The 27890-nt window shown below is 42.0% G+C and overlaps 1 protein-coding gene across 3 annotated transcripts in view; it reads right to left on the bottom strand.

Moving 5' to 3' along the window:
- The window catches only part of jade2 (jade family PHD finger 2), a 233884-nt gene that overhangs the window by 92064 nt on the left and 113930 nt on the right, over positions 1-27890 (bottom strand). For all 3 annotated transcript variants that reach the window (XM_080307268.1, XM_026183096.2, XM_026183097.2), the window contains exons 5-8: positions 22526-22680; positions 11272-11483; positions 7515-7682; positions 4061-4177 (exon numbers count right to left, since the gene is read on the bottom strand). In XM_080307268.1, the coding sequence (XP_080163394.1) occupies positions 4061-4177; positions 7515-7682; positions 11272-11483; positions 22526-22680 (652 nt within the window). The remainder of the gene's footprint in view (positions 1-4060; positions 4178-7514; positions 7683-11271; positions 11484-22525; positions 22681-27890) is intronic.

Below are 27890 nucleotides of genomic sequence, written 5' to 3'. Positions count from 1 at the left end.
TAATTTGTCCTTTATTGTTTTTTAAGGTAAAACTAAATGGCTTTTCTCTGTCATAAGAAGCTTTGACCAATGAGTTAGCTGCCAGATGTGGGTTTAGAAGGCAGCTGTTTTCCTCCACCCCATCGGAGTGGAGCTGCAACCACGTTTTCTCCTCCCCTTCAGGTCACCTGCTGATCATCAGAGCAATCAACTGCTGAACAAAAAGACCAGCGCAGCAATCCACACTCCGCCAGATTATGAGCTCACCCGACGTGGTGAAGAGGCTAATCTTGTTTTTATTTGCTTTTTCTTATGATCTGTTTCTCATGTAATTCTGTGCCTTTTCTCCTCGTCTCCACTAAGCCAGCCAGCCCCGGATCTCACATCCATGTGCAACCACTCACCTCTCACGAATGCCACTTCTTCTGCTGCTACTTGAGATCATTACTCACCTGCTGGATCACCGCTGCCACTCTTCGGAGCCTTCCCACGCTCCACCCTTCACCAGCTTCCTTGCGGGCTCAAAACCTCTCCCTTTTGGCACCCTCCCCTGGCCCGACTACCTCGGATTTCAAGTAAGGTTTTCTCACAATAATCCTCTGGACAACATTGCCTAACTCACCTCCTCCTCCTCCTTCTCTGCACTGTCTAACTTGTCCTCTTGTCTCACAGATCTTACCCTCGCTACCTGCCTTCGCTCCTCATGCCTGCCTCTCTCTCCTGTTAATTGCATTCATATGTTCAGCTGAGCTCAGCCTTGTATTTAAATAAAGTTTGTTTCTATGTTTACGTTTCTTTAAAGTGAGTAAGAGCTCATTTAAGTTAGTTCATGTGCAATGTCTCTAAGCGAATAAAGAATCTCAAAATGCACTCTACTTCTCTCCGTCCCGCACTTGAGTCCTACACTCACTGTTTGCTAAAGCTTGACAGTTTCACCTGATGCACAGATAAATCACCAAGAAAATAAAGCCAGTGATGAAGAAACAGAAGGTGTGATCCAATAATCACATGCTTAGCCTGTGTAAGACACCCCAATAAATACAACATCCTGATAAAACGTGGAGTTACGGTCAAAGGTCTCCACTGTAAACCCATTTTTTTTATTACCAACCAAATGTCAGATTGAGACCACTGCAGCTGCTCTCACTTTTTCGGTGGCAAAAGGTTGAACACAGCGTGGAGTTGGCTAAATGTGTTGTTTGGTATGAGCCAAGTCATCGGAGGAAAAAAAAAAAGAAAAAGAAAAAAATACTCATCTGGCCTTTTCGACTGCACCTGCTCTGTTCTGGCAGGGATTCATTAATAATGTTTTTATCAGTGCCCACACTGCTGCCGACTACTTCTGTTTGTGAAGAAAACATGTTTCTCTAAAATAATCTTTGCAAGACTTAACTGAGAAAACCCCCCCGACATTATTCAGACTGAGGTTTGTTCATACTTTACTCTGGAACATTTTTTAACTTGTGTATCAACTTGCGATTTATCAACATTTCCTTGACCTGAAAAATTCTGGATTTGTTTCCTCTCTTTTTTTGTTGCACATGTATTTGGTACAAACCAACCAGAAAAATCAATGAAGCAACTTCCCATCTTTTTCATCTTTAGGTTTAGCCGATTTTCTATCACTCTCCATAATTAATTTTAAACAAATCTATCCATTCGTTATATTACCACAAATTCAATTCGGGGTCATGCAGGCACTGGAGCTTATAGACTTACATTGGACCCTTAGCAAATTTAGAGTCACCAATTAACCTAACATGCAATCCTTTGCATCGTGGAAGGAAGCAGGAGTACCCAGAGGGAGCATAAACAGGCAAACTCCACAGAGAAAGGCTGTGAGGCGGCAGTGCTAACCACTGCACCATTTTCCCACCCAAAAACCAGAAAGGGGCAGAGATTAGAGAGAAGCTTGGACCTACAGTAACTAATCAGTGTGATCACTTGAGAGATCTCAAGCATCTTCCTTATATGTCAATCAATCGTCAATATAGTCAATTGTATCAATAACAATACTAGTATTGTAGCGCGATAGGATCAATAGTTTGTTCCTATCCTCCAAGTTCAGAATGTAGCCCACTGAATCGTGTTAAATTGTTTTCTTTTTTGAAAATGAAAAAATATACCTCAAACATGCACTATGAAAACTGTCATAACCCTTTTGTGTTTCCCAATACATCTATTTTATTTTTGACCTAAAGCAAATTTAAACAACAGAAGTTGATCCAAAGTGCTTTAGAGCAGGCAAATTTCCTCCAAAAAGCCCAGTTTCAAAATACATAAAAGGTTGATTGGTGTGCTTTGTAACCGTGGAAAGTAAAAAAAAACTGTGATTTAAGGGTCACATCTCTTAAATCTCTACTACATAAGTTGCTTTTATAAGTTGAAAGTATAAGTATTGTTCTTCGCAATACTAGCCCTGTATTTACTTGGTATCCCTTCAATAACAAAATGTGCAGCACTGCACAGGACTAGACTTTAAAACAAAGTTCTGTATGTTTAAACAGAATTCAGCTCCAATCCTATGATATTCCAACATCTGAGCTGCTGGATGTCCACCGCTTGATATGGGAATAACCAGAGTCATAATAAAGCAAATTAAATTCTTACGACATATTTTCAAGACCTTTTTCTATTCACTTAATCCATCTAGCACACTTAGAGCTACAACAATCTCATTATTAAAAGCTGTACACAGAATCTCTTTTACATATACAGTACAGGTGGCACTGGTTGACCTTCTAGTGCACAGATCTTCAGTAGAATACTAATTAAGAGACTCTTAACTCAGAACGTCCTGGCTAATGGTTGTTAGATATGTATACTTTGTTATGAGCGCTTGAGATGCTTGTTAGTAGCTCAGCATGAAAAGAGACAGGACAAGGTGTCATTAGACGAAGGCTTCAAAAAGTGGATTTCACTGTTGGAAGTGGTGCCGAAGTGAAGAACACTCAAGGCTGAAGCTGTCTGACCTACTCAACATTAAAAACACACAGATATCAGTGGTAACACATGCTTTGTGCTTTAATGTCTGCTATAGTGTGAATACATTGTCCTGCAATTGATCTACAATGATTGTATCACAAATCACAGCAAACACTTAAATCGGAAAAATAGATTAAAAGAAATTTTCTCTCCTGGACTGAAACTTTTCGAGGCGGAAAAATATTTCTTATTTCCGACTTTTCTCCACAACGTGGTTTACAAAGAACTCCTGCTGCTCGAGCTGCTGTGCAGAAAAGCATCTCAACTGATTAGCAAGTATGTTTGTACAGCAGTCTGCTTTCAGCTATGGAAACAGGAGAGTGAGACTCTCCCTACGGACGACTCCAACTCAGGGGGTTCGCTGATAGTCTACAGCAGGGATACACTGTCAGGAAACACCCTCGCCGATGCGCAAACGCACACACGCGTTCGTATCCAGTACATACATCTGGGATGTGCATATGCTGCAAGCAAATGCAAAAGCATTGCAATGCTTTAGGATTGCGGTTCACCTTAAGGGCACTTTTGAAGCTAAATCATGCACAGGCTAATGTCTGTGAACTGGGTTAGTGTAAGTGTGTCAGCAGGGGCTGTGTTTGCATACTAAGCAGTCGCTTCAAACACATCCACATTGCCTATCAGGAAACTAAAAACTACAATAATTTGATGAGAGAAATGCTGTGTTTGGAGCATGCTGTGCTCATTTTGTGTCTTTTTACCTGCAAGGCTTCATTAATAAATTCATGGATCAGTGTTTCACCCTTTGTAATAAATATTACACATAGTGGAAACCTTCACATATCCACAAACCACCTCTGGCTGATGTACAGCATGCATGCAGGCTGCATGATAATTTAAAAAGAGGAAACTTGTTGCTGTTGAAATCACACCCTCACTTATCTTGGTTTAACTTGTTTGCAAACTGGTAGTTGAGATTTAGCAACCAGAGAAGGAAAAGAAGCAAAAACTGAAACCCATAATCTGGAGCACTGTAGAACCTGTGGACGTTTTGAATGCTGTGTTTCTTTTGTTTTGGGGGTTTTTCTTTTAACATTTGAAGACAATGAGATAGACGGGCAAAGCACTGATAATATACCTGAATGCAGGTCCCTGTGTGCTCTCGACACAGGCTGCAGGACAGAGCCCAGCGGCTGGCGGGGATATGGGACACCTTGGTAATGGGCTCCATCTTCTCTGGACAGCCTATACTCACCTAAGGAGGAAAACAAAACAGTTAGTAAGAAACAAACATAGAAAGCACAACAACACTGATGAGACTCATCTTACTCTAAATTCTTTTTAAAAAAATCTCACTTAATAATTAGGCAAAGTGCCAAACATATTTTGGTTGCAGCTTCTCAAATGTTGGAATATGCAGCTTTTTTTGGGATAAGTTAATATTCATCTGCGATGGTCATACAGGCAACTGAGGCTGAAAGACTCTTGGTGCATCTGGGGGCGTCCCATGATGTGTTCCTTTTCACTCCCTCTATTTTTATACACCACTTTGCATTTCATCATTGGCTATTATTAATCTCTGGCTGTCTTTCACTTCTCTTTTCTCCCCTCAACCCCAACTAGTCGCGGCAGACGGCTGCCCCTCTCTGAGCCTTGCTTTGCTGGTGGTTTCTTCCTCTTAGGAGGGAGTTTTTCTTTCCGTCTGTCGCCAAGCGCTTGCTCATATGGGGTCGTCTGATTGTTCAGATTTTTTTATGTACTATTGCAGGATCTTTACCTTAAAAAAAAAAAAAGCAAAAGCTTCTTGAAGCAACTGTGATTTGGCGCCATATAAAGTATTAATAAAATACAACATTTGAAGTTACAACATAATTATCATCTTCTTAAATATATTTAACACCTCAGCTACGCAACTTCTTCAGTTTCTGATTAAAGTAACCTCCCTAAACGCATCCTAGGAATGACAGTTTACACCCTAATTTAGCTTGAATAACTTCACCTGTTTTCCAATTTCCAAAACTGTCCTCGGACCCAGAGCAGAGACACATGTGCTTCTTGGAAAAAGGTTACTGTAAAGCTCTGTGTGACTTCCTCTTTGAGCAGTTCATTCAGAACAGCTTTGGCCCCAGACCTCCCTGCACCAAATACAACCAAGAAGTCATTGACTTGTGCCAACCAGCCATGCAGAAAAGAAGTGAAGAGCACTCATCACCAAAGCGCTGTTTCTTCCTTCCTTCCTTCCTCTGCTGCCTATTTCTTTACAAAAAAGGAAAAAAAACAACATTCCACTTCTTTCACATCCACTTCTTGTCATATTTGAGGCACGGCCTTCTCTCCTTGTCCTTCACGCTTGTATTAACAAGCTGACAACTGATTTCCGCAGGTCACGCCTCCCCCCCATCATCCACTCGTCCTTCTATCTGATTTTCTTTCCTCCTCTCATCTGCTCAACCACAGAACAAACCAATGGCCTCTGCTCTTTTTGTTATTATCGATGTCTTTTGTACAACACACTCACACAGTTGATGCGGGGGTCAATTTTCACTCCATTGAGAATGTCAATAGAAAGTGCAATTCTGACTATGATGCCACAGCCGTCACTGTCAACGCGCACTTCTTTTATGCAGCTGATATAAGAGCCGGTAGATAAGAAAAGGATTTCCACTTTTTGAATGGTACAGTTAATTGATTGAATTGTTCACAACCGTGATTCCCACGCGCACACACACACACATACGCAGAAGTTGCACTTCACATTTCAAAGCAGACAGATGAAAAAAGGGACAAAATCTAAAATCGCTTTAGAGGAAATCACTGTGTTAAATAAAAAGCCTTCTTAAAAGAGGGGCTCTTCCTCTTTGAGATTGAATGTGTGTGTTTGTGTGTCTATGTGTAACTATGAGGGGTGAAAAGCTGTTTAAAGAGAGACCTTTCTCTAGGAGCTGAAGGCAGGCATAAGGCAGCTATGCACAGCTCTGGAGAGGCTGTATCATTTGAAGGCACACACACCCATACAAAAACAAACACACATACACTATAAATGTAAAACACACTTACACACAGTTTTTTCCACCACATATTCAGAACAAATCTACCAACTAGTAGCATGAAGCACATACATCTGAGCCCACACAAGGACAAGAGCACAAAACACACACACACAGCACAGACATGCAAATTAACCCCCTCCGCCATGGTAGGAAGAGAAAACAAAAGCGAATGGAGCAACGAAAACAATTAGCCCAATCAAGGGTGACAGAAGGCAATTAGGAGGAAAAGGTTTGAGGTGCCAAAAGCCACTCTATTATTGAGAGAAATGTGCTGGTGAAGTGTGCCGCTGAATAGTCGCAAGAAATATGACTGGCTGTCTTAAAGGTGTGCAAGGCTCGAAGCGCATCCACGAACCTTCTGAAATGAGGGGGCTCCGTTTGGGGCTTTCAGATGAGCGACGGTGACAAAAGATGTCATCAAGAAACGTCAAGACGAAATGAGCGGCTGCTGGGAGAAGCACGCTTGACAGCCAGGTTCCTCGGGAATCATTATGCATTCTTCAGATTGTAAAGAGGAAGGTGTTGACTGGTATTTTAAACATTTACTCTAAACAAGTGGTGGAAACAAGTAACAGGTGCAAATGCTTCTCAAAATCTTCCACCAAAGACTTTTTTGAGTCTAATTGCAAAGCAAAGGCCTCACCGTAAAACCACAGCGATGCGCTACATTGCCAAAAGTATTCACTCAGGCATCCGAATCATTGAATTCAACTCCGGTCATTTCCACGGCCACAGGTGTATAACATGCAGCACCTGGACGTGCAGACTACTTTTACAAATATTACTGAACGAATGGGTTGCTCTCAGGACTTACCTGTCCAACAAGTCCAGTCATGCAGTTTCCTTGCTACTAAATATTCCACAGTCAACTGTTAGTGGAAGTGGAAGTGACTTGAAGCCATGAAGTGGTAGGCTATGTAAAGTTACAGCTCAGTGTCAGCAAATGCTGAGGCAAATAGTGCGCAAAGGTCGCCGACTTTCTGCACAGTCAGTTGCTACTGATCTACAAAACTCATGTGACCTTCAGATTTGCTGAAGACCAGCGCAGAGAGAGCTTCATGGAGTGGAGTGTAATCCAAGCCTTACAGAACCAAGCGCAATGCAAAGCATCAGATGCAGTGGTGTAAACCACACCGCCACTGGACTATAGAGCAGTGGAGACGTTCTCTGGATGGACATCACGCTTCTTCATCTGGTAATCCAATGGAAGAGTCTGGGTTTGGCAGTTGTCTGACTGCAATGTGCAAAGTACAAAGTTTGGTGGAGGAAGTATCACAGTGTGGGGCTGTTTTTCAGGAGTTCGGCTTGCCTTCTTAATGCTTTACCATACCACGACATTTTGAACAATTTCATCCTCCCAACATTGTGGGAACAATTCTGTGAAGCCAACAATGCCTAAAAGCGAATGTAGAAAAGGTTACACTTCCAGGGATGTATTAAAAATTCATTAACATGCTGGCTGCAATTTTAAGATTGCACAAAGAAACCAATCAGTATCTGACTGTATGTGACCACCTCTGTGTCTTTCTCTCAGTGTCTCACCTCAGGGATCCATAAGGCACAGCTGACGTGGACCCACTTGGTTCCACTGCGGGTGGGCTTGAGTGCCCCCCCTCTCTTGGGGCAGAGCAGACATTTTGGCTGGACCCCGAGAGCGCAGGTCCGACACAGCCAGTTCCCCTGGGGTACCTTCAGGATGCCGTAACACGCCTGCAACAGGGAAAGAAATAAAAAAGGAAAGTTATGACAGGTCTTAATGCGAAAGCTGCATAACGATGGTTCTGAATTTACATAGGTTACCAACCATGACGTAACATGCAAGCCAATTTATTCTGGCTAACCAATTCTACCTACAAAGTCTTTGTGCCAAGCTAACCAGCCAATAGCTGTAACTTTTTATGCAGTGGACAGATTGCTAGCCTTGCTAATAAGAGAATGGAAAACTACGTCAAATCACCATAAATAAAAAGTTCATTAAAGACCTATTAGTACACTGAAGCACATTAACATACACGCCATGTAAACCATTAGGTGTATATTAAAAGTTGTATTCCATATACTCTGTGTTGGCAAAAAGATGACTGACAGTCAGCTTTTCAAGCCAACCTAAAAACAGTGAATTTTGTTTTGTTTTTGTTGTGATTGAGCACATAAGTGGTGCCGCAGCTGATCCGGTTCACAATCCATTAAGTTTTCTTGTTGTCGGTTGCACAAACTAATGAGAATTACAAGCCGCTGAAAAGTTAAGAACGCTCTCAAGCAGTTATATGGTGGACACATTCATCTCGACATGACTGCTGCAATACAATCACTCGGCCATAAAAAGCATGAAAATGTGTAAACGCATCAGGATGTCACAGCACTGACCATATTACTGATGTCAGCATAATGGTTAATGGACTGGTACTTATAGAGCACTTTTCTATTCCTTTTTACTACAAGCTTCATTCACTCATTCACACAAGTGCCTGTTCCTATGCCTAAGCCCTTTTAATCTAACATCACACACCAACGGACAAATCAGAGGGCTTTTAGTTTGAGCACAGTTTGGGTGGAGACCAATAAGGTCATCAGTGTGCGAAGTAGCAACAATAAAATCATTAGGAAAGACTAAAAACCTAAATAACTTGCTTTAAATGGGGAATGGCCTTCCTGTGTTAATGACGTACTTGCTTGCAACAGTAACCGTAGAAGACATTGGGCGATTCCCAACAGGAATCTTGGCATAACTTTCACCAGCTACACCCTGAAGCCTGCGAGTCGTCTTGCTTTTTAAGTCAAAATCCCCAACATACATTTGGTTTCAATGCAACAACTTCTGTATTCTCATATAGGTTTTATTAACTGAAAGGTTTTATCCACTGCTGCTCCAATTACAAATCTCCATTTAATATTTCTTTATTTTAGTAAAAACAGCATGAGCTTCCAACACATCTGAAATGCCACATAGACTTTATTTTGTTTTTTAAAGCACAGCTGGGTTTTGTATGATCAGAGCTCCACCCAATTCCCCTTCCGCTATCACAGAGGGGTGCCATGGAAGTCTTTCATGCCAGCATAACAGCATGCTTATATGTTTCTGATAAGATCCAGTCCCCAGGGTTAGAAACAAAGTGTTATTTTATTGTCAGACATTATTTACTCCTTCATTGTTAGAAAGGGTCTACTGTGGCAAGCGAAGCATACGTAATGCCTCTTTTTCTACCATTATCCCTATCACCTCAGATCTATCATATCAAAGCATTACTCCTTTAGTTGAGCCTCAAATGAAATTTAGACGCCCCAAATCCCAGACCATCACGAGGGAAGGACACATCATATTTCATATAACTGAAAAGGCAGAACACACATTCATATTAGACTTAGAGGATGATAAAACAACAGAGACAGAGAGAAAAAACAAACAACCTTCAAGGAAATGAAACACGAAAGTCTCAGTCTTTGTTAAAAGCAATTAAGGGACTCTATTGATGAAATGATTTTATTGATCAAACAAAGAACCTCAGCAAGCATGGCCCGTGTTTCACCTACCGAGCGTTGGGGAGACCACTTTACCAGGGAAGGAACAGACGATGCTGGTTAGTGATATTTTAGTGTGGTTACACACTAAAAGCAATATTACTTAATACTGCTGGGAGCAACCTTTTCTTTCACCGCCTGCTACAATTTGTTTCCATGACACCTTAACTTTTGGCTCGTACCTATTTTTACTCAACAAATACTACTAGGAAAACACCAGAGGCTCCTAAGAGTAATGTTTTGATGACTTGATCCAAAAGTTATTTATGCCCCGCGTTCTTGAAATATGTGCATGAGGGCACACATGCAAGGAAGAGGTGATGAAATATACGCTTATGCCAAAAACCTGCCCCCCTCCCCTCACCCCCAACCGGTTGCAGAAGATGGCAGCAACTCCCTGAGCCTGGTTGTGCTGGAGGTTTCTTCCTGTTAAGTTTTTCCTTCCTAGCGTCCTTACCTTTCAGTCTAAGCACCTTGAGCCGACTGCTGTTATTTGGTGCAATATAAAGAAAATGGAATTGAAAAAAAAAAAGAAAAGAATTGGACTTGAATGGAAATAGCGTGCTTTCAAACATGCTAAGGTGAGAAAAACCGAGATATTTTATATATTGCTGTGCTTCTTTATGAACAGTAAGAGCAGCCACGCAAAGCTGTTATGAAATGGAGTAAAAATGCATTATATTTAAGATGATTCATATTTCCTCCTGTTTCACAGTCTGGCTTTTGATTTCATATGCAGAAAAAAATTCTTTATAGTTCTGAAAAATGAGAGGAGACTTAACCTCCAGATTCTGATTGCTAATTTTTGTCTGATAGTGGGTTTTGTTTGAAATATCAAAAGCACTGAGCTCAGGATGTTTTTCCTAAACTTGAATACTCATTATAAAATCCTCATGCAACTTAAAGGAAACATTTTTTTTAACTTGGATTTTTCTTTCGATTTTAAATAAAATTCAGCTGAGGTGGAGGCGGAGGTGGACACAAGGTCGTCTGGTTGGGAGTAAAGCCCAGACTTGAGGCTGTTTTCGACATTGAAGCGCGGCTCGCAAGGTCAACTGCCAGTCCCGGGCGGCCGCAGCCTCCACCACAGGCGGTCTGCTGTTGCAAACGAGAGGCTAAGGTGGGTTTCTGAGGTTTACCTACGGAAACTTTGTCAGGAATTTCAAATCTTTGAATTATCTTGGCTCAGACTGAACTTTGCAGAGCTTTAAGTTGGGGGTCACGACACACAGCTGTCAAATAAAAGGTGAGAGTTGAATTTGTAACGCAAGAAAAAAAGAAAGGCAGTTAGTGCAACACAGTAACTGTTTTAACACGATTATCTTGTTTTCATTACCATCGGAGGCCACAAACCATAACTGAAAATAACACTGAATTAGTCGCCCAGGACTCGTTTATTAGAGGAACTGGAGGTGACAGATTAAAATGAGATCAGTTCTGCAGTGGTGGGAAACTTCTTCCATTCTGTGTCATAACAGCAGGTAAGCAGGGGCAGTCTGAAGGGAGTGATAGTGTGTTAGTGCCAACTGAGCCGACACAATAATTAATATTCTGTCACCGTGTGACAAACACAGCAGAGCCCCTCCAGCTTCAGGCTGTCACGGGAAGTATTTGTGAAAGAACTGCTCTATGTGCACCTTTGTGCAGTTCATGTACTCAGTCGCCTTCTTATTCTGCAGAAACCTACAAAAACTCCAAACGCAAGGAGCATACAGTGCATACAACTCCACAAGTGTGCACAAACAAAAAATGTGAAGAACTTGAGCCCATAATTGCTGACCTGATGAACACAGACATTGCACTTGTCACAGAAAACCATCTCGTTGCCGTCCTCTCCCTCCGGTGAGCGGCAGACGTCGCAGACCACGTCCTCATCGTACTCGATGCCCAGGCCTTCCTCTGTCTCGATGGCCTGCTGCATCTTCTCCTGGCACACACTCTCCAGCTCCACCAGAACGCACTCCATGGTGAGCTCATCGAGCTCCGGTAAGCCTGGCGGTGAGAAAACAAAGTAAAAAACAAAAAAGATTAGTTTGCATTTGTCGTACAGACGAAAACTGAACCAGACAGAAACTAATCATCCATCTCTTGTGAGGCAGGGAATTCTTGGTGATTAGAGGATTATATTTTGTCTGGTGCTAAGTTGTTTTTTGTTTTACACATATTGTTTTCTTTGAAAGCTTGAAGACTCAAGCACGGCCTCTGGGAGAATGGATGAGTATTTAAGAAAATACTAAGCCTGTACAAAACAATTAAAGCTAAGAGTAGAGTTCCAAGGTCAACACTCACTGGTTTCTTTGAGTTCCTTTTATCGACAAGGATAACAGAAACGAGAAGCTGCTCATATGAAGTTCAAAACAAGCAAGCCAATTTACAGATTTCAAGTTATTTTGGGCCTAAATGCTTTGCATAACACTAATTTGAAACACACACAGCCTTCATTTGCGTGTTTATCTCACAAGGTCACTTTCTGTTTCTTCAGGGCGGCTCAGGGCGAAGCGTGCTGAAAATTAGCCGAGAGAGTGTCAGCTGGAGTCGACTGCTAACCAGAGTAAGAAGAGAAATATCACATGTGCTCTGCAGGCCCATTAGCTACCAAAGCCAAAATTTGAAGAAAAGCAACCAAAAAATAAATTAAAAAGTGCCATTAAGCCTTTGTTGCCCTCAGCTTAGCTCACTGTGCCAAAATGTGTCGACATTAGCATCAGTATCCCTGCTCCATTTGCATCTCAAAGTAATGCCTTGCTCTAAGGCTGGTTAATTGTTGATGAAGACTGATCTAACTGGCAAACGCAAGCCTTCTTCCTCATGAAAAATAAAACGTTTAAGATACCAGGAAAGCAAACAGTCTGGTTTCCAGGATCATGGCGAACAGATGCAGAATATTATTATCTCATTACCTGCGATAAGATTACAGTGATTATACAAAATGGGTAACAGGAAGGCATTAAATCTAGTGTGAAAATTTTTTTGGTTTTGTTTTTTTTTTTTTCCCCTGAAATGCAAATGATTATTTCGATAACAGTTTAAAAACCGTACAAAAATATTCTAAACGACACACCAGTGTGAATGCTGGCCGTACATGATGTTCACACAGATTAAATCACAGACTGCACAATCTCTGGTCATCATTTTAAAGTTATGTGAAACCTTTGCAAACCTAAGATCCAGGGACCGGGATCGGCCCAACAGACACCCCAATTGACATCTTTGGAAAATAGATGGGATGCATGAATTTTGGACTTTCAACAGTGTTAAATAAACTTCACAGTTAGTCCTCCACCACAGCCATTCAAATGAGAGCAGAGTAAAGTAATAGTTAAAAACATTAAATGAAAGAAAAGTTCCTATTTTTTCACTATTTGTTATAGAAATGTTTTTTATAATGTATCCACAGTAAAATACATAAATAAATGAATTCAAAAATTGGATTGGAAATAATGAAATACATCTCTGCAACTTTTCCCCTAATTTTACAGATTTATTTCTTTCCATTTAATGAGTTGTGCTGACTGATGTCTTTCAATAACTACAGCAGAATTTCTCTACCACCTTTTTCTTAAATATTGAGATTCTCACTTAAGATCAAAGTGGGTTGTGTGTGGCCCACAATGTAAAATGAGTCTGGCATCGCTGCTTTAGAGTAAAGACTGATACGCACGGAGAGAGTTGTGAAAAAACGAGAGAAACTTTTGAGTTGTTCAGATGCAAACTTGTCGTGGAAATCAACATCGAGCGATGATGATCTGATGCTCATGTTTCTAAGCAAGAAAAGGAAGAATCGGGGATTCTGGTTTCATCCAATTCTAACGAGAAAGCTGTAGCAGCGAGAATTTCATGGTTTGAGCCTTAGGTTGAAGCTGTATCACGACAGCTTTCGTACGTATTTCAGGATGTCAGTGGGGCAGTTTGAGCTCCTGTAGGAGAGATGTAAAATTCAAGCTTGTTCCAAAAAAACAAATGCCACAAATTTGTCCATCTAAAGTACGCGGTACGCCCTTCAGATGATTCCTGATTAATACAGCTAATCAGAGGCCAGTGTCATTAGAGTCCTGCATGCAGCAATCAAAATAAAACTTTATCAAGTCTGTAGCTCTGCATTATTTTTTGACTCATTTGTAGGATTTTGCACTCAGTTGGGAGGTTTTTATAACTGGAGTGGGTCAATTTGTGGATCTTATTTATGTCATTCATTCTCTTCCAATCAAATAATAATATTAACTAAGCAGCAGCATGATTTACTGCTCAGGTTCTTTTTGCCAACAGGGTGAGCTGCTGTTTAACCTACCATACCCCTGCAATGTACTGAAAATAACATCGACTTTATTATGATAGCCAACATCTGCTGCTGAGGCAGAAAACACGTGAATTGGGCCTCGAGCTGGAACGTCGACATGAACAAAGAAAGAACAAGAAGAAGAACACACGTGATTGTTGTCGTGGATTCAGAAGCTGCTTCTAAAGCCGCTGAAAAGGGGAAGCGGAGTTAGATATTAACCTGCCGTGACATTTACATCATGAACTAAGCACACATACCTAAGACCGCATTATCTGTTGTCTCCGTGTTTGCATGTGGCAGCTGTGAGCACATGCAGGGATTCTTTCATTTTTGTGTATGTGCAGTATTTGTGTGTGTGCTTAAAAGTAAAACGGAAATTAACACAAACACACACAAAAAAAACAACTTCCTTTTCTTCATGCTTTGATTCTTCTAGTCTGCCTGACTGCTTTGGCTTTCAAACTTTCATGTACACTGTGCCTTAATGCACTTCTCTAATTGTATTTCTATTAATCTACTCAATGCAGCATAATGCTAAACACTCTGATCTTACAGTAACCCAGAGTTACTCATCCTTATAATCAGAATTCATGTGTATTTAGCTGCTGTATTGACCCAGTTTTCTCCAAGAAGACACATTTTCCTACAGCAAAACACAGCTGCCAACAAATATTGTAAACACGTATGATATCATTGAATGTTAAAAAAAAATTATATTTGATTTTGTGGGGGAAAAAAACAAAAAGCACAAGCCACAAGCTGGCTGTGTCCCAGCGGCACAAAGCTGGATTTTCACAAGAAAAGTTGTTAGGCTCCAAGTTATCCGCTTGTAATACCACATGTACTGTGTGGCAAAGTCACCACAGGCTGGTGCATCTCGTGCAGCTTCATACTTAAGATACGCTGCTGTTTGTGCAAACCAAGCAAAGGATAGGGAACAAGAGACAGAGAAGGAGAACAAAATGAACGATTTAGCCTAGTGTGATTAGGAAACATAACTGAAAACTATCAATTCAATTCAATTTTATTTATATCAATCAATCAATCAATCAATCTTTATTTATAAAGCACTTTTCATACAGAGAAAATGTAGCACAAAGTGCTTTACATAGTTAAAAGCAGCCCACCCCACCCTCCAACTCACTCCCCACACTCTCAATACACATATATCCCCCCACCCACACACACATACACACACGCGCACACTTAAAGAGTAAAAATTGGGCTGGGCTCGCATGAGCCAAGTGAGGAAACACTATAACAGGGAGCCGTCTGCACCGGGAGCCGGTCACAGACCGCAGCCTCCAGGCTGGGCACACAGCAGGAGGGAGGCAAAGGAGCCCCCCAGCCAGGCTGAGAGGACCCCAGAGACCCAGCAGCCACGGTCAATAACAGCCCCGGTGCAGAGAGCGCCCTCCGAGGAAACACTGGAGATATGACGCAATACAATATATATAGGGTAAAATGATAAAATAAATAAGAACAGGATACAATATAAATATAAATAGAATAAGAAGATTAAAAAATGAATAAGAATAAAATCAAACAAATATTAGGTAAATCCTAAATTAATAATAGAATAACAGGATAGAATAAATAAGCATAAAATAAATAAACGCTAAGTAAAAGCTAAATTAAAAAGGTGGGTCTTGAGCCTGTTCTTGAAAACATGTACGTTCTCTGCGGCCCTGAGCTCCTCCGGCAGGCTGTTCCACAGACGAGGACCATACCACTGAAACGCTGCCTCTCCGTGAGTATGTGTCCTGACTTTAGGGACAATCAAAAGGCCAGTACCAGAGGACCTCAGGGTCCGCGAGGGTTCGTATGGTAAAAGCAGATCTGAGAGATAGGAAGGCCCAAGACCATTAAGACATTTAAAAACCAATAAAAGAACTTTAAAATCGATCCTGAAACACACGGGGAGCCAGTGCAGCGATTCTAAAACCGGTGTAATGTGGGCCCGCCCTCTGGTCTTCGTCAGCACACGAGCTGCCGAGTTTTGCAAGAGTTGTAAAGTTGAAATATTCTTCTTAGGAAGACCAGAGAGCAGGGCATTACAGTAATCAATGCGACTGGTAATAAAAGCATGCATCAGCATCTCCGTGTTGGCCCGAGAGAGAATAGGGCGGACTCTGGCTATATTTTTTAGATGATAAAATCCAATTTTAGTTACATGTTTAATATGTGGGATAAAACCAAGCTCAGAGTCAAAAATAACACCCAGGTTTTTCACTTGTAGCGAAGGACATAGTGAAAATGCCTCTAATTTAGACAAGAGTTTCTCTCTCTGAGCCTCAGGACCGACAATTAAAACTTCAGTTTTGTCCTGGTTAAGTTGTAAAAAGTTTTCTGCCATCCAAGATCTTAAAGAGGGCATCCATTTGTCTGGTGTCATCAGGAGACACGGAGATGTACAGCTGCGTGTCATCAGCGTAACTGTGGAAGTTCACTCCATGCCTCCTGATGACACCGCCGAGAGGGAGCATATACAAATTAAAAAGTACAGGGCCTAGAACCGACCCTTGAGGCACACCACATGTCATTTTATGGATCTTAGAGGAGCATGTATCCATACTCACCATAAAAGATCTGTCAGAGAGATAGGAAGTGAACCAGTTGTGTACAGCACCAGAGAGGCCCACCATGTGTTTCAGTCTGTTTAAAAGAATAGCATGGTCTACTGTATCAAAGGCTGCGCTTAGATCCAGTAGCACCAGGACTGAGAGCTTTTGGGAGTCCCAGTTACATCTAAGATCATTTAAAACCTTTAGGAGAGCCGTCTCTGTGCTGTGGTTCACCCTAAATCCAGACTGGAATATCTCCAGGATCTGTCTATCATTGAGAAAATCAGTAATCTGAGTAAAAACAAGTTTTTCTAAGACTTTACTTAAAAATGGTAAGTTGGATACAGGTCTGTAGTTATTAAAATCATTACAATCCAAATTGCTCTTCTTCAGAAGGGGCCTCACCACCGCCGTTTTAAAGGCAGCAGGGAAGACACCCAACTGAAGAGAGCAATTCATCATGCATAAAAGCTCAGCCTCAAAAAATCCATAAAGTGTTTTAAAGAGTGAAGAAGGAATTGGATCTAAAAGACATGTGGTGGGTCTCACTGTGGAGAAAACCTTCTGAAAGTTCTCAGCATTAACCAGGACAAAGCTGTCCAGTGTCTCCTCAGGTACAATCGAGCCCTCAGATGTATTTAAAATCATATCACGATTAGATAAAATATCAGATCTGATGGCGCTGATCTTTCCCCTGAAGTGGTCTGCAAACTGCTCACAGAGCGAGTCTGTGGAGGTTCTTTGGGATCTGTTAAAATCAGGGTTAAATAAGTGATCTATGGTGGAAAAGAGGACCTTGGGATTATTTTTGTTAATACTGATTATTTTGGCGAAGTATGAATTTCTTGACTTCCTTAATGTATTATTGTACACTTTAAGTTGCTCGCAAAATATTTGATGGTTGATATTATTTTTAGTTTTCCTCCATCTCCTTTCTGCTGCCCTGCAATTTCTTTTGAGTTTTTTGACTTCTTCGTTTCTCCAAGGTGATGCATGTTTTACGTTAATCTTTTTGGTGGTGAGTGGAGCAACGGAGTCAAGGCTTTTCTTCAGTTTGCTGTTGAAATAACTAAAAATCAAATCGCAGGATGCAGGTAAAATCACAGGGGGGCATTCGTCTAAAACCCTGGTAAAATTTGCAGCCACTTCAGAGGTTAGATAGCGCCTCCTCACAGTTCGCACCGAGGTCTCCCGCTGAATAAAACCGGTGATGTTAAAAAACACACAGTAGTGGTCAGAGACAGCCAAGTCAACAACAGAGGACACGCTGGTGGACAGCCCATGGGTGATGACCAGGTCCAGAGTGTGTCCTCTGTTGTGAGTCGGCTGCGTGACGTGCTGGGTAAAATCCAAACAGTGAAGAATGTTTAAGAATTCTTTTGTTGCAGGGTCAGAAGGATTATCTATGTGCAGGTTAAAATCACCGGTTAAAATTATCATGTTATATTTTGAATGTATGTTTGTTAAAAATTCTGAGAATTCCTTGATAAAAGCAGCGCTGTCTTTAGGTGGTCTATAAATTGTGACAGATAAAACTGGAGGGCTGCTGAAAACAATAGCATGGAATTCAAAAGTGGTAAAATGATCAAATAAAATTTGTTTGGTGGTGAGTGTGTTGTTGGCTAAAGATGCAGTCCCACCACCTCTCTTACCACTTCTAATAGAAAAAGAGAAATTAAAATTTGGTGGGGAGGCCTCAGTGAGAACAACTGGTGCATCCGAACCCAGCCATGTTTCAGTTAAAAATAAACAGTCAAGTTTATTATCTAAAATTAAATCATTAATAATAAAAGACTTGTTCGACAGAGAGCGTACATTTAAAAGTGCCATACTGATTGAGACTGGTGGATTTTTGACAATAGAGTTGGATGGATGTTGATATTTTTGAAGAGGCCGGAGGTTATTAATATTTTTGGAGTTACTGGATTTATGATAATTCTGTTGCTCTCTGTTTGTGATTATGACGGGTATTGTGTTGACTGTGGGAGAGAAAGGTCCTAGTCCAGAGTTTTGTGTATTACTGTTAAAAGTGGAACAAATATAGGAGCTGGGACCAGGGGAACATCAGTCAGTGGCAGACGGATCAGCAGGTAATGTCAGTTTGGGGTAGTGACAGGGCGATGTGCGGGAGTGCTGTACGCCAAATGCCAAATTGGCGGACAGCAAACGGCGTCCCCAGGCGTTGAGGTGGAGCCCGTCTGCCCCAAAAAGATGCCTCCTCTCCCAGAAGGCATCAAAGTTGTTAATAAAACCCACGCCGTGGGAGACACAGGCGGAGGAAAGCCAGGTGTTAAGGCTGAGCAGCCGGCTGAAACGGCCTATCCCTCTGCCACAGGTGGGGGTGGGCCCAGAGATAAAAGCACTCACCTGCAGCTGACCAAGGAGGCTGAAGAGTTCGAGGAAGTCCAACTTCAGCAGCTCAGATTGCTGTTTGGGGATGTCATTGGTGCCGATGTGGATGATGAGCCGGTTAACCTGTGGGTGGGATGCCAGAATGTTGGGAATTCTGTCCACTATGTCAACAACAGTGGCTCCCGGGAACGACAGCGTGAGCGCCCCCCTCATCCGCACGTTCCTGACGATGGAATCCCCGAGGACCAGCGTGGAGAGAGGAGGTGCCACTGGGGGCTGTTGGCCATCTGAGATGCCCGCGCCGCGACGCCGGGGGTGTTCAGATGGAGATGCGCCAGCCGGACTGCGTGAGTGACTCCCAGGTAGCCGCGCCGTGGGTCCTCTTCTCCGAGGAGCAGGGGTAAAGCACAGCTCTCCGCGGTGAGTTTGCACCACAGCGTCGGGTTGCCCGCCGCGGCTCCGGGGGCGTAGTGGTGCGACACAGCGGGATGGCGAGGGCTAGCAGTCAGAGGAGGAAAGTCCACAGGATCCAGGACATTGAATTTATTCTCCAATACTACCTCACCAGAGGGGTGAGGGTGCGAGAGACGGATCCTCCTGCCCTCTCTGCAGCCACCACGCGTCTCAACCATGGTCCATGGCGCTGGTTGGAGTGGAGTGGAGCTGACCAGAGCCTTGGGTCTGGCCCCTAGCTGAAACCAGGAGTTCTCGTCCTTGGCAGAAGCAGCAGCGACGCAAGTTGAGAGCCTGTGTTGACTGTTGGCGGGATCTTGGGACACAGCAGCTGGATGGTGCACTGTGTCGGCTAGCTCAGCGCTAGTAGCGGTGGTTTGAGCTTTGCCAAGGAGGATTGTGTCAAGTTCGCATTCAGCCCCCTGGATTTGGTATAGCGTGGATATCCTTTGTTCCAGCTCGATCACTTTTTGGCTCAGGTTGATGCAGCTTTCACAGCTGGATGTTGAGGTAAGTGGTGCCATTCCGGAATCTCGTACCGGCGACAGCGTCAAAAACAAAAACAGACACTGCCACTTTAGCTTACGTTAGCTAAACTCCTTTGCTAGCTTGTTCCCAGTACTGAGGTTTGTGATGGTCTTCCAATTCTCCGTAAAATCTCCAGTTAAAACACAGCCTTAACGAATTTTAGTGGCAGCAGGCTTGGCGGAGAAGCCGACAGGAATGATCACCTGAAGCAGGTTGAACCGGTCTGAACTTGTGATATTCCATTTGTTCCTTTCTGGTTCTTAAATGGCAAGCAGATAACAACCGCAAAGCTGCCTGAGTGCAGAACACAACGCGTAATCTAGGAAGAATACTACAAATAAATTAAGTTATAAATAATACAAAATAAATAATTCATGTGATGAAGCTATGTCTATGTCTATGGTGCCAATTCACAGTTGCTTCAAGGATCGTTAGATTGTAAGGTAACGACCATACAAGAAAGAAAACCCCACCCATCAGATAAGCCCCTATGAGCAAGCACTTGGCAACAGTGGGGAAGAAGAACTCCCTTTTAACAGGAAGAACCTTTCGGCAGAACCGAGCCCAGGGAGGGGCGGGGCCACATTCCATGACAGGTTGGTGCATCTGATTAATCGCATTGCTGTGATGCCATATTTTTTACGATGTGGTTAAAACCCACCCTTGTTTATTCTGGAAATAATAATTAAAAAGTGTCCGGGGTTAAGGAGTAATTGTGTTTCCAGGTAGCAAAACTGTGGCATCACAACAATGTGACTGGTCACTTGGACTGTTGATCCTGGATTTACATCAAGGGGCAATCGTCGCTCAAGAGTTGGGAGTTCGCCTTGTAATCGGAAGGTTTCCGGTTCGAGCTCCGGCTTGGACAGTCTCGGTCGTTGTGTCCTTGGGCAAAACACTTCACCTACCGCCTACTGGTGTTGGCCAGAAGGGCCGATGGCGCAATATGATGTGCCTGATTCAGGGTCACCTCATCCAGCAGTGATTATAAGTTTAAGAAAAAAAGTAAAGTTTTAAGCCTAATTTGAAATTAGAGATCGTGTTTGTGTTCTGAACCCAAACTGGTGCTGGAAACTGAAGGGTGTGCTACATGAAGCACTTTGAATCACCTTGTTTTTGAATTGTGCTATACAAATAAACTTGCCTTGCCTTGCCATGAATGATTGAATGATTAAGAAAGTGCTCTACTGGTATAATCTGGTACCAAGAGGTACCATGTGACAGAGTCTGATTATACAAGTCTTTGTATGTAGAGGGAAGGATTTTATATTCAATTCTTGATTTAACATGGAGCCAAAGAAGAGAAGCTAATATTGTAGAATCAGCTACCAGCTGAAAGCAAACAGTGTTAGGGCTTAACATTTACCAAGTTTCTTTGCTTTGTTACTCTTCTTTAGTAGTTTTTAGTAGTTTGTGTGCTTAGTGGGAAGTTATGCAGTGGTACATTGTGCAACCTGAGCCTGCAGGAGTTCAATTTGGGCCTTGAATAATTCAGTAACAGTGTGCGGTGTCTGAATTGGCCGTACCCGTCCAGGTCTTTAAATGTATATTTGAGACTTTTTGCCAATTTTGACAACCCTAAAGCTGAATAATGCAACACCATCGAACAAAAGTCCTGAAATAATCAGCGATTGCAGCATGTCCAGGATCAACATTTGGTCTCCAAGAGCATATTGTGAACACAAACAAAAATACACAGATAAATCTAAATAGGATGTGCAGCACTGAGATAGAAAACGCTGAATAATCCCATCATGATTCGGCAGCCTCACCCAGCAGAACCAATCAGCCGTCTGTTTGTTTTGTTTAGCGTTGAAGGTTATGAGAAGCTTCTGCCAGTACGCGTGTGTATGCGCATGCACGTCCGAGTTTGATTTAAAGTGAATGTGCAGCAGAAATAAAGCCTGAAACCCCAGCGGGGATTTATAGACACAATTACTATGCTTTATCTGAAAAGAGCCAATCAGATATTGAGTAAAGTGGCGGAGATGAGAGAGATGCTCGGGGTCAGCAGTTGTCACCATGGCAAAATGGGGGATGTAGAAAAGCAGAGAGGAGAGTGTCAGGAAAAAAGGAAGCGAAAGGGAAGGAATAATGAGAATGGAGAAAAAAGAAAGAAAAGAGGCCACACAGCAACACTACAACATATTCACAGCATCTGCAAGTTTCAGAAAACCTCATTTTAAGGCTTTTTCTGTATTTTTTTTTAATAGAGTGATTTTTCAATTTAAAAAAGAAATGAAAGGAAAGGCTGGTGTTTGCTGGAACCTATAAGATAAAGGTTCTGAGACTATAAATGGGTGGTAATGGAAAAGAAAAAACACAGACCTACCTGTGAAATGAAAAGAAAATGCTAAGGCACCTCTTTAGCTGATTAATTCTTTACTTAAAAACACCAGCTGCCAGTCTCATTCCTCAGGAGAGCTTTCCAAATGAACTGAATGTAGTAATAAATCAACAAAAATAATTAAGTAATAATATCTCTTTAAAACAAACTAAAGAGTCGCTCCCATGCTTTCCTGTCAAGCTTATAAAACCCTGGGCAGAATCTCTGATATTTAGCTTCAGCCCTACAGGGGGAATGAAATTCACACACTACCCAGCTAACAACTCCCATGAAGTGAAAACACATCATTTATGACACATCGAGTGAGTCACTTCATAGAGGTCAACACTCAGACGAAAAACAAGTCAAAACACATCATTTCCAGCGCTTCATCCTTTACAACCGTGTTTACAGCCTTTGGAAAGTCTTCTGACGCTACGCAAGCGGAGTGGAACGGCCCTACATTTACACAGGTTAAGTGAGATTTTCCTCAGTGTTTTCAGGCTATTATTATCAATAATGCAGTGCTTACCCATTTGTCTGAACTCTTGGTTGACTATCTGTAGCCAGGCAACATCCAGGTCATCCAGGTCATAGCAGCTGTAGAGCTGGGTGGGAGGAGGCCGAGTATCACCTTCCCTCTCCTGCCCGTTGTTGGACAGACCACCTGTCGACTCCGGCAGCGACCTGCAACCAAAACGAAGATGCATGCAGAGAGTTTTATTTGTGCGGCCTGGAAGCAACAATAACTCTAGTATCCAAGAATATCCTCTGAAGCAAATGTCACATGTTGTGTCGATGTCACTGGTTGTCACACAGAATCGGATAACTGCCAAAATTCAAGTTTGGTTTGTTATCCATGCGCTATCCTCTACTCTCTTTTAGTGTTACACTGTATTCGGTGACTTTGAAGTCCTTGTGAAATTCACAGATCTGTGATTTTTTTTTAAAACTCCATGTGCTCTGTGAGGAAAGTGGCTCATTATACCAACATGAATTACGAGGAAGTCCTTACAGACAGGTCCTGACCTCATTGTCCACAAGTACTGAATCACAGTATGACGGATTAAAAAAAAACAAAGACCCAAAAGACCCAATGACAAATCAAGCAGTTGTGGCCAGCAGTGACACAACGCTCCTCCAGGCACTGTCTAGTCTCTGGAGCCTGGGGACCAAATGTCTGTCTGTCAACAACAGCAGGAAATGGGGTCAGGAACTCTGCTCAACCCACTGGGAACCAATAAAGACTAATAAACACACGCAGGCCCACATAAAGCATTGGGACGCTGCAAGAACTAACAAACACGTGAAAAGACACAAAAAAATCGCATACCCGCCATCACGAAGGCAGTGACCACACCCGAATAATAGGCGAAAAAAAAACAAGACAGCATTTACAGTAGATCACACACACGCACACCACGATTTCTCCAAAACATCTCTGTGTTTAGCATAGTAACAAACACACACCCTTTTATTCACTCGCTTGCCACTGAAGTCGAGACCTTTGCGTGAAAAGGTGAAGTGCGTCACGATCACAGCAACAAACAACAAACAACCTTTAGCTCTCGGTGTTGCTCCCGGCCTTCAACGGCTCATTATCGCACCGCTTACTTATTACCAGCCTCCTCCATTACTACTGTCACATCAAACAGCGCTGAGATCATCTTCCTCATCTTCGTCATCATCATTATCCTCCTCATTATCACCGCCACCACTGGTGCCGTCGTGATCACAAAACAGCTGCCACAATTTAAATCCGCTGTCTTCACCAGAATCACGTTTCACGGGAGTTGCCAGCTCAGTTAAACGTGAAAATAACACAAACCGACGATGTAAAAGCAAAAAAGCTTTTAAGATAAATGTTATGAACAGACCAGAATAAGTTTTTAGTCTGGTGTATACAGTCATCTCATCCAATGAGCTTTCTGCAATAAAAGGCTCGACTCAACTGGTTGCTTTCTGGTTGTATTATTATACAGAAGCAAGGTTGCTGAGCAACTATGTCATTTTCCAGTTAAGTCGGCATCCTGCAGCAACTATGTCACTATTTGTGGAGGAATTTCTGGATTAGTGTTCAAAACTGTGATGTTCTCACTCTGAACATAAGCAGTTTATGTGCGTTTCTGTTACATTTCTATAGCTGTGTATGTAGAAAGTAACAGATTAGCAATTTCTGACACTTAATCTGAGTTATCACTGTCTTATTGCCGTTTTATCACAGTCTTGATCATCTTTTATCACCAAAGCTCCTTAGAAGACTCCAACTGACTGCAGGATGGGGAGCGCCGTCCTGGTCCCCATCTTCAAGGCAACTATTTCAAAAGCAACAAGACTGCAATAATTTTGTTTTCCCTAGTCTCAATATATACTGTCTACACAACATTTACCCCAACTTTCTTGTAACACAGGTCTAATCTGTTTTTGAGTCATCCAAGTCAAAGTAGCCCAGAACACAGCACAGTCATTGTTAACTTGTGTGTAGGGATGGGTACCGGTGTCCGGTGCCATGATGGCACCGGTTCTGACACAAACGGTAGTAACCAGACCGAAAAGCAGCGCACATTTCGGTGCTTTATTTCGGTGCTTTTTTTTCCCTGAGCTGTGATACACTTCTAGCCAATCATTTTACGTTTCCGAGGATAGTAGGCGGGGCCAGGTACGTACGTTCAGTTAGAGCAGAGCTACAGATCAAAAATGTCCAAGGCGAAGCGGTCAAAAGTCTGGCTGTACTTCACAGCAAAATATGCAAACTCAGCAGCCTGCAACAAGTGCTTTAAGCTGATACTGTGATACTGTCAAAGGAGGTAACACCAAGAATCCGATTAAACAGCTGGCGACGCATAGCGGTTTTTTTAAAAGCCGAGAAATGCGCCGTATTTGATAGCTTGCTGCGAGACCTCACACCGTGCACGTCGGGTGGGTTGCCAGTTATCGGACCCGGAGCAACATCCCCCAAAAACCCGAAGAATAGAGTCCTGGCCCCTAGCCCTGCCAGTGTAGCAGAAATGATGAGGATGATGATGCAGCAGCAGCCGTTCTTCTCTGCGTGAGTAGCTTCATGTTGTTCGTGTGTAATTTACGTTGAGTAGGCTAACCACGTTATTACATTAATGCATGTAAGGTGAACTAGCAAACATCATCATAGCTACATGCAGCTGTCTTCTTGTTTGATGGCAGATACTCCCTTCACCCTGGCCAAAAAGGCTAAAATGACCAAAGAAAAAGTGGGAAACAGTTAAACATGAGAGGTTTTTGGACAAAGTTTGTGTTTTTTCCATTGTTTAAGCACTGCTTCCAGCCAAGAGTGATGCCATATATGCCACATAGCTGCAGAAAAGGCACACATTGTTATCTTTTTACAAAAAAAACCAGCTGAACATGAGAGGTTTTTGGACAAAGTTTGTGTTCTCCATTCTTTAAGCACCGGTTCGAGCACCGGTTCGAGCACCGGTTCGAGCACCGGTTCGAGCACCGTTTAAGCACCGGCACCGTTTCAAAAGTACCGATTTGGCACCGGTATCAGATAAAACCTAAACGATACCCATCCCTACTTGTGTGTAATCTGATTATTATTATTAGTATTTCAAAACCAGAATTTTAGCAGTACAGAGAAGCAGCATTGAAACAGCTGCTGGTTAACATGTTGTCTTTAATTTCTGTTTGGCATGTTTAGATCAGAACAGCAGAACGAGATCCATCGTTATTTGGAATTTGACTTTATTAAAAAAGTCATTCTTTACTTTATTTATTATCTTTTCAGACCAGTTCTACTTTTTCTGCATAATCCATCATATAAAATTTAATCAAATAAAAAAGTCTCATTTTGAAACTTGTTTTATTAGTTTTAATCTTTTAACTTTATGCGTGTTGCTTCCCACGCAGAGTGAACAGCAGACACTAATGGTTTTGTCACTTTTTACAGAATCAAACTCAAAGTGATGTCAGTAATTACAAGCTTTAAACGCTACATGGTTGCACGCTGTCCCACACTCCATATTATCCATTGTTGATCTACACGGACGCCACACGCTCGTACGTCATTGTCGTCATTGTCATGAGACACTCTCACAAACAAAATCACGGTTTAGTAACGCAGTACCGCTGCATGCTTAGTGGAAAGTGACGGTAATCTAATTAATCCCCTTGCTTTACTCGTTACTTGAAAAAAGTAATGGAATTACATTCAGTGGAAAGGAGTTATATGCTTTCCACTGAAAGTCAGTAACATTCTTGCAGCTGTGGTTCACTGATCTTCCTCCATCATCCAAGTATCAGGTAGAAAGCAAAGCTGAATTTGAATATATTTATATACGAAGACAAAACAGCAGGAAATCAGACCCTGTTTTGGCCTGCTTTCAGGCTGATATCTGACACTGGACAAACAGGCCTGGCCAGTTAAGTGGCAAAGGGGAGAAAAGAGATGCACAAACACACACAGAGGGAGAATAGGTTCCATAATGGGGACTCTGGGCTGGCTGTTTCCGTTATGTAACTTTAAAAGCAACAAGTGTCTTATTACAATGGAGGCTGGTGTTGTTTCATTATTAAAGGATAAGGCTGGTGTCATTCTATAGACACTTGGCTTTAACAGCAAATGCTGTAAGAAAAGGCCCAGAACCAAAATTGTGTTAGTTCACTACTCCTTACTCCTCCCCGTATCCCACTGGATCTTATTGAAAACATAAATCCTTTAAAATGATTCCTACATATAGCACATGGGTAATTTTTATTTTAAGCAGGAGAAAATCCTTCCTTTGATGGGAAGTATTTCTCTGCAGATAGCACAGGTGATTCTGGTTAATAGGATGAACAGTACTAAGAAAATTTTTTCAGTATAATCCAGCAAAAACTGAATACCCAGTCCATAATGTAATAACCCATCAGCGGTGTAATATGCTGGGATGTTATCAGCCCAGTGCTATTGGATTTTATGATACTCTTCATGTTGTTTATTTTAATATGGACTTTATTACATTTTGTTTTATGACTGGAATGGTGTTTGTTTGGCTTCTAGTGAAACATGAAAATGATAAAAGAACAAAAACAGAGATGAAAATTCAAAATTTTCACACCAGTTATATCCGTAAAATAGCTGAAAAGTTAGATGTCAATCGCCCGGCCGGTACCAACATCAATCTGTGAAAATAGATTGAGTTTTTCGCATTAATCAGTCCAGAAAGAGCTAGAACAAACATACAAGAGACATACTGATTCATCTTGTAAAGTAGTTAGGAACCATTTCCCAATTCATTTTACTCTCTTAGCGATATACTCTGGCTTAGATGTAAGTTAAATGAGATGGAAAGAAACAACACGAAGGGAAAAGATTACCTCACAATAACATCCAGTCATACCACGTGATGCTTATCAGGAGTAAATGTGTTCCTCCTTTGATAAGTATCGTGTATCCTACAATCACATGGACATCATTCATGCACACTCACTCAGTTACACAACATAGGTAAACAAAAGTAGGTGCACAACTTCTCCCTTTGTCCAGGTTTTATCAAATCAGAGGAGGTGGAGATAAAATGCACAGTCATCCGTCAATACTGAAGACAATTATAGTTTCCAGGAAAGCTGTAAATAGATTTTCTGCCCTTTTATGGTTAAGTGCAAACTGGAGAAATTATTTTTTTAAATATTAGATTTATTTCAAAGTCACAAAGGCTGGCTCATCAAATTTCAACAACGGTACTACCTTTTTATAGCTTTGTTAACATGAAGTGAGGCGAGCATTTCTCATGTGTAAAAAGTGTGTCGCTATTCAGGTTGATTTCTGCACTAAAATACACCCACCATCCCCGTTTGCCTTAACAGCATAGATTCAACAAGGCTTTGGAGATTTTGGTCCGTGTTGACATGACAGCATCACAGTCTCTGCAGATTTTTGA

This window comes from Astatotilapia calliptera, chromosome 10 (assembly GCF_964374335.1).
Source record: "Astatotilapia calliptera chromosome 10, fAstCal68.1, whole genome shotgun sequence".
NCBI classification, from domain to species: domain Eukaryota; kingdom Metazoa; phylum Chordata; class Actinopteri; order Cichliformes; family Cichlidae; genus Astatotilapia; species Astatotilapia calliptera.
The sequence above is the reverse complement of the archived record's forward strand: the minus strand, read 5'-3'. Positions and strand labels throughout refer to the sequence as shown.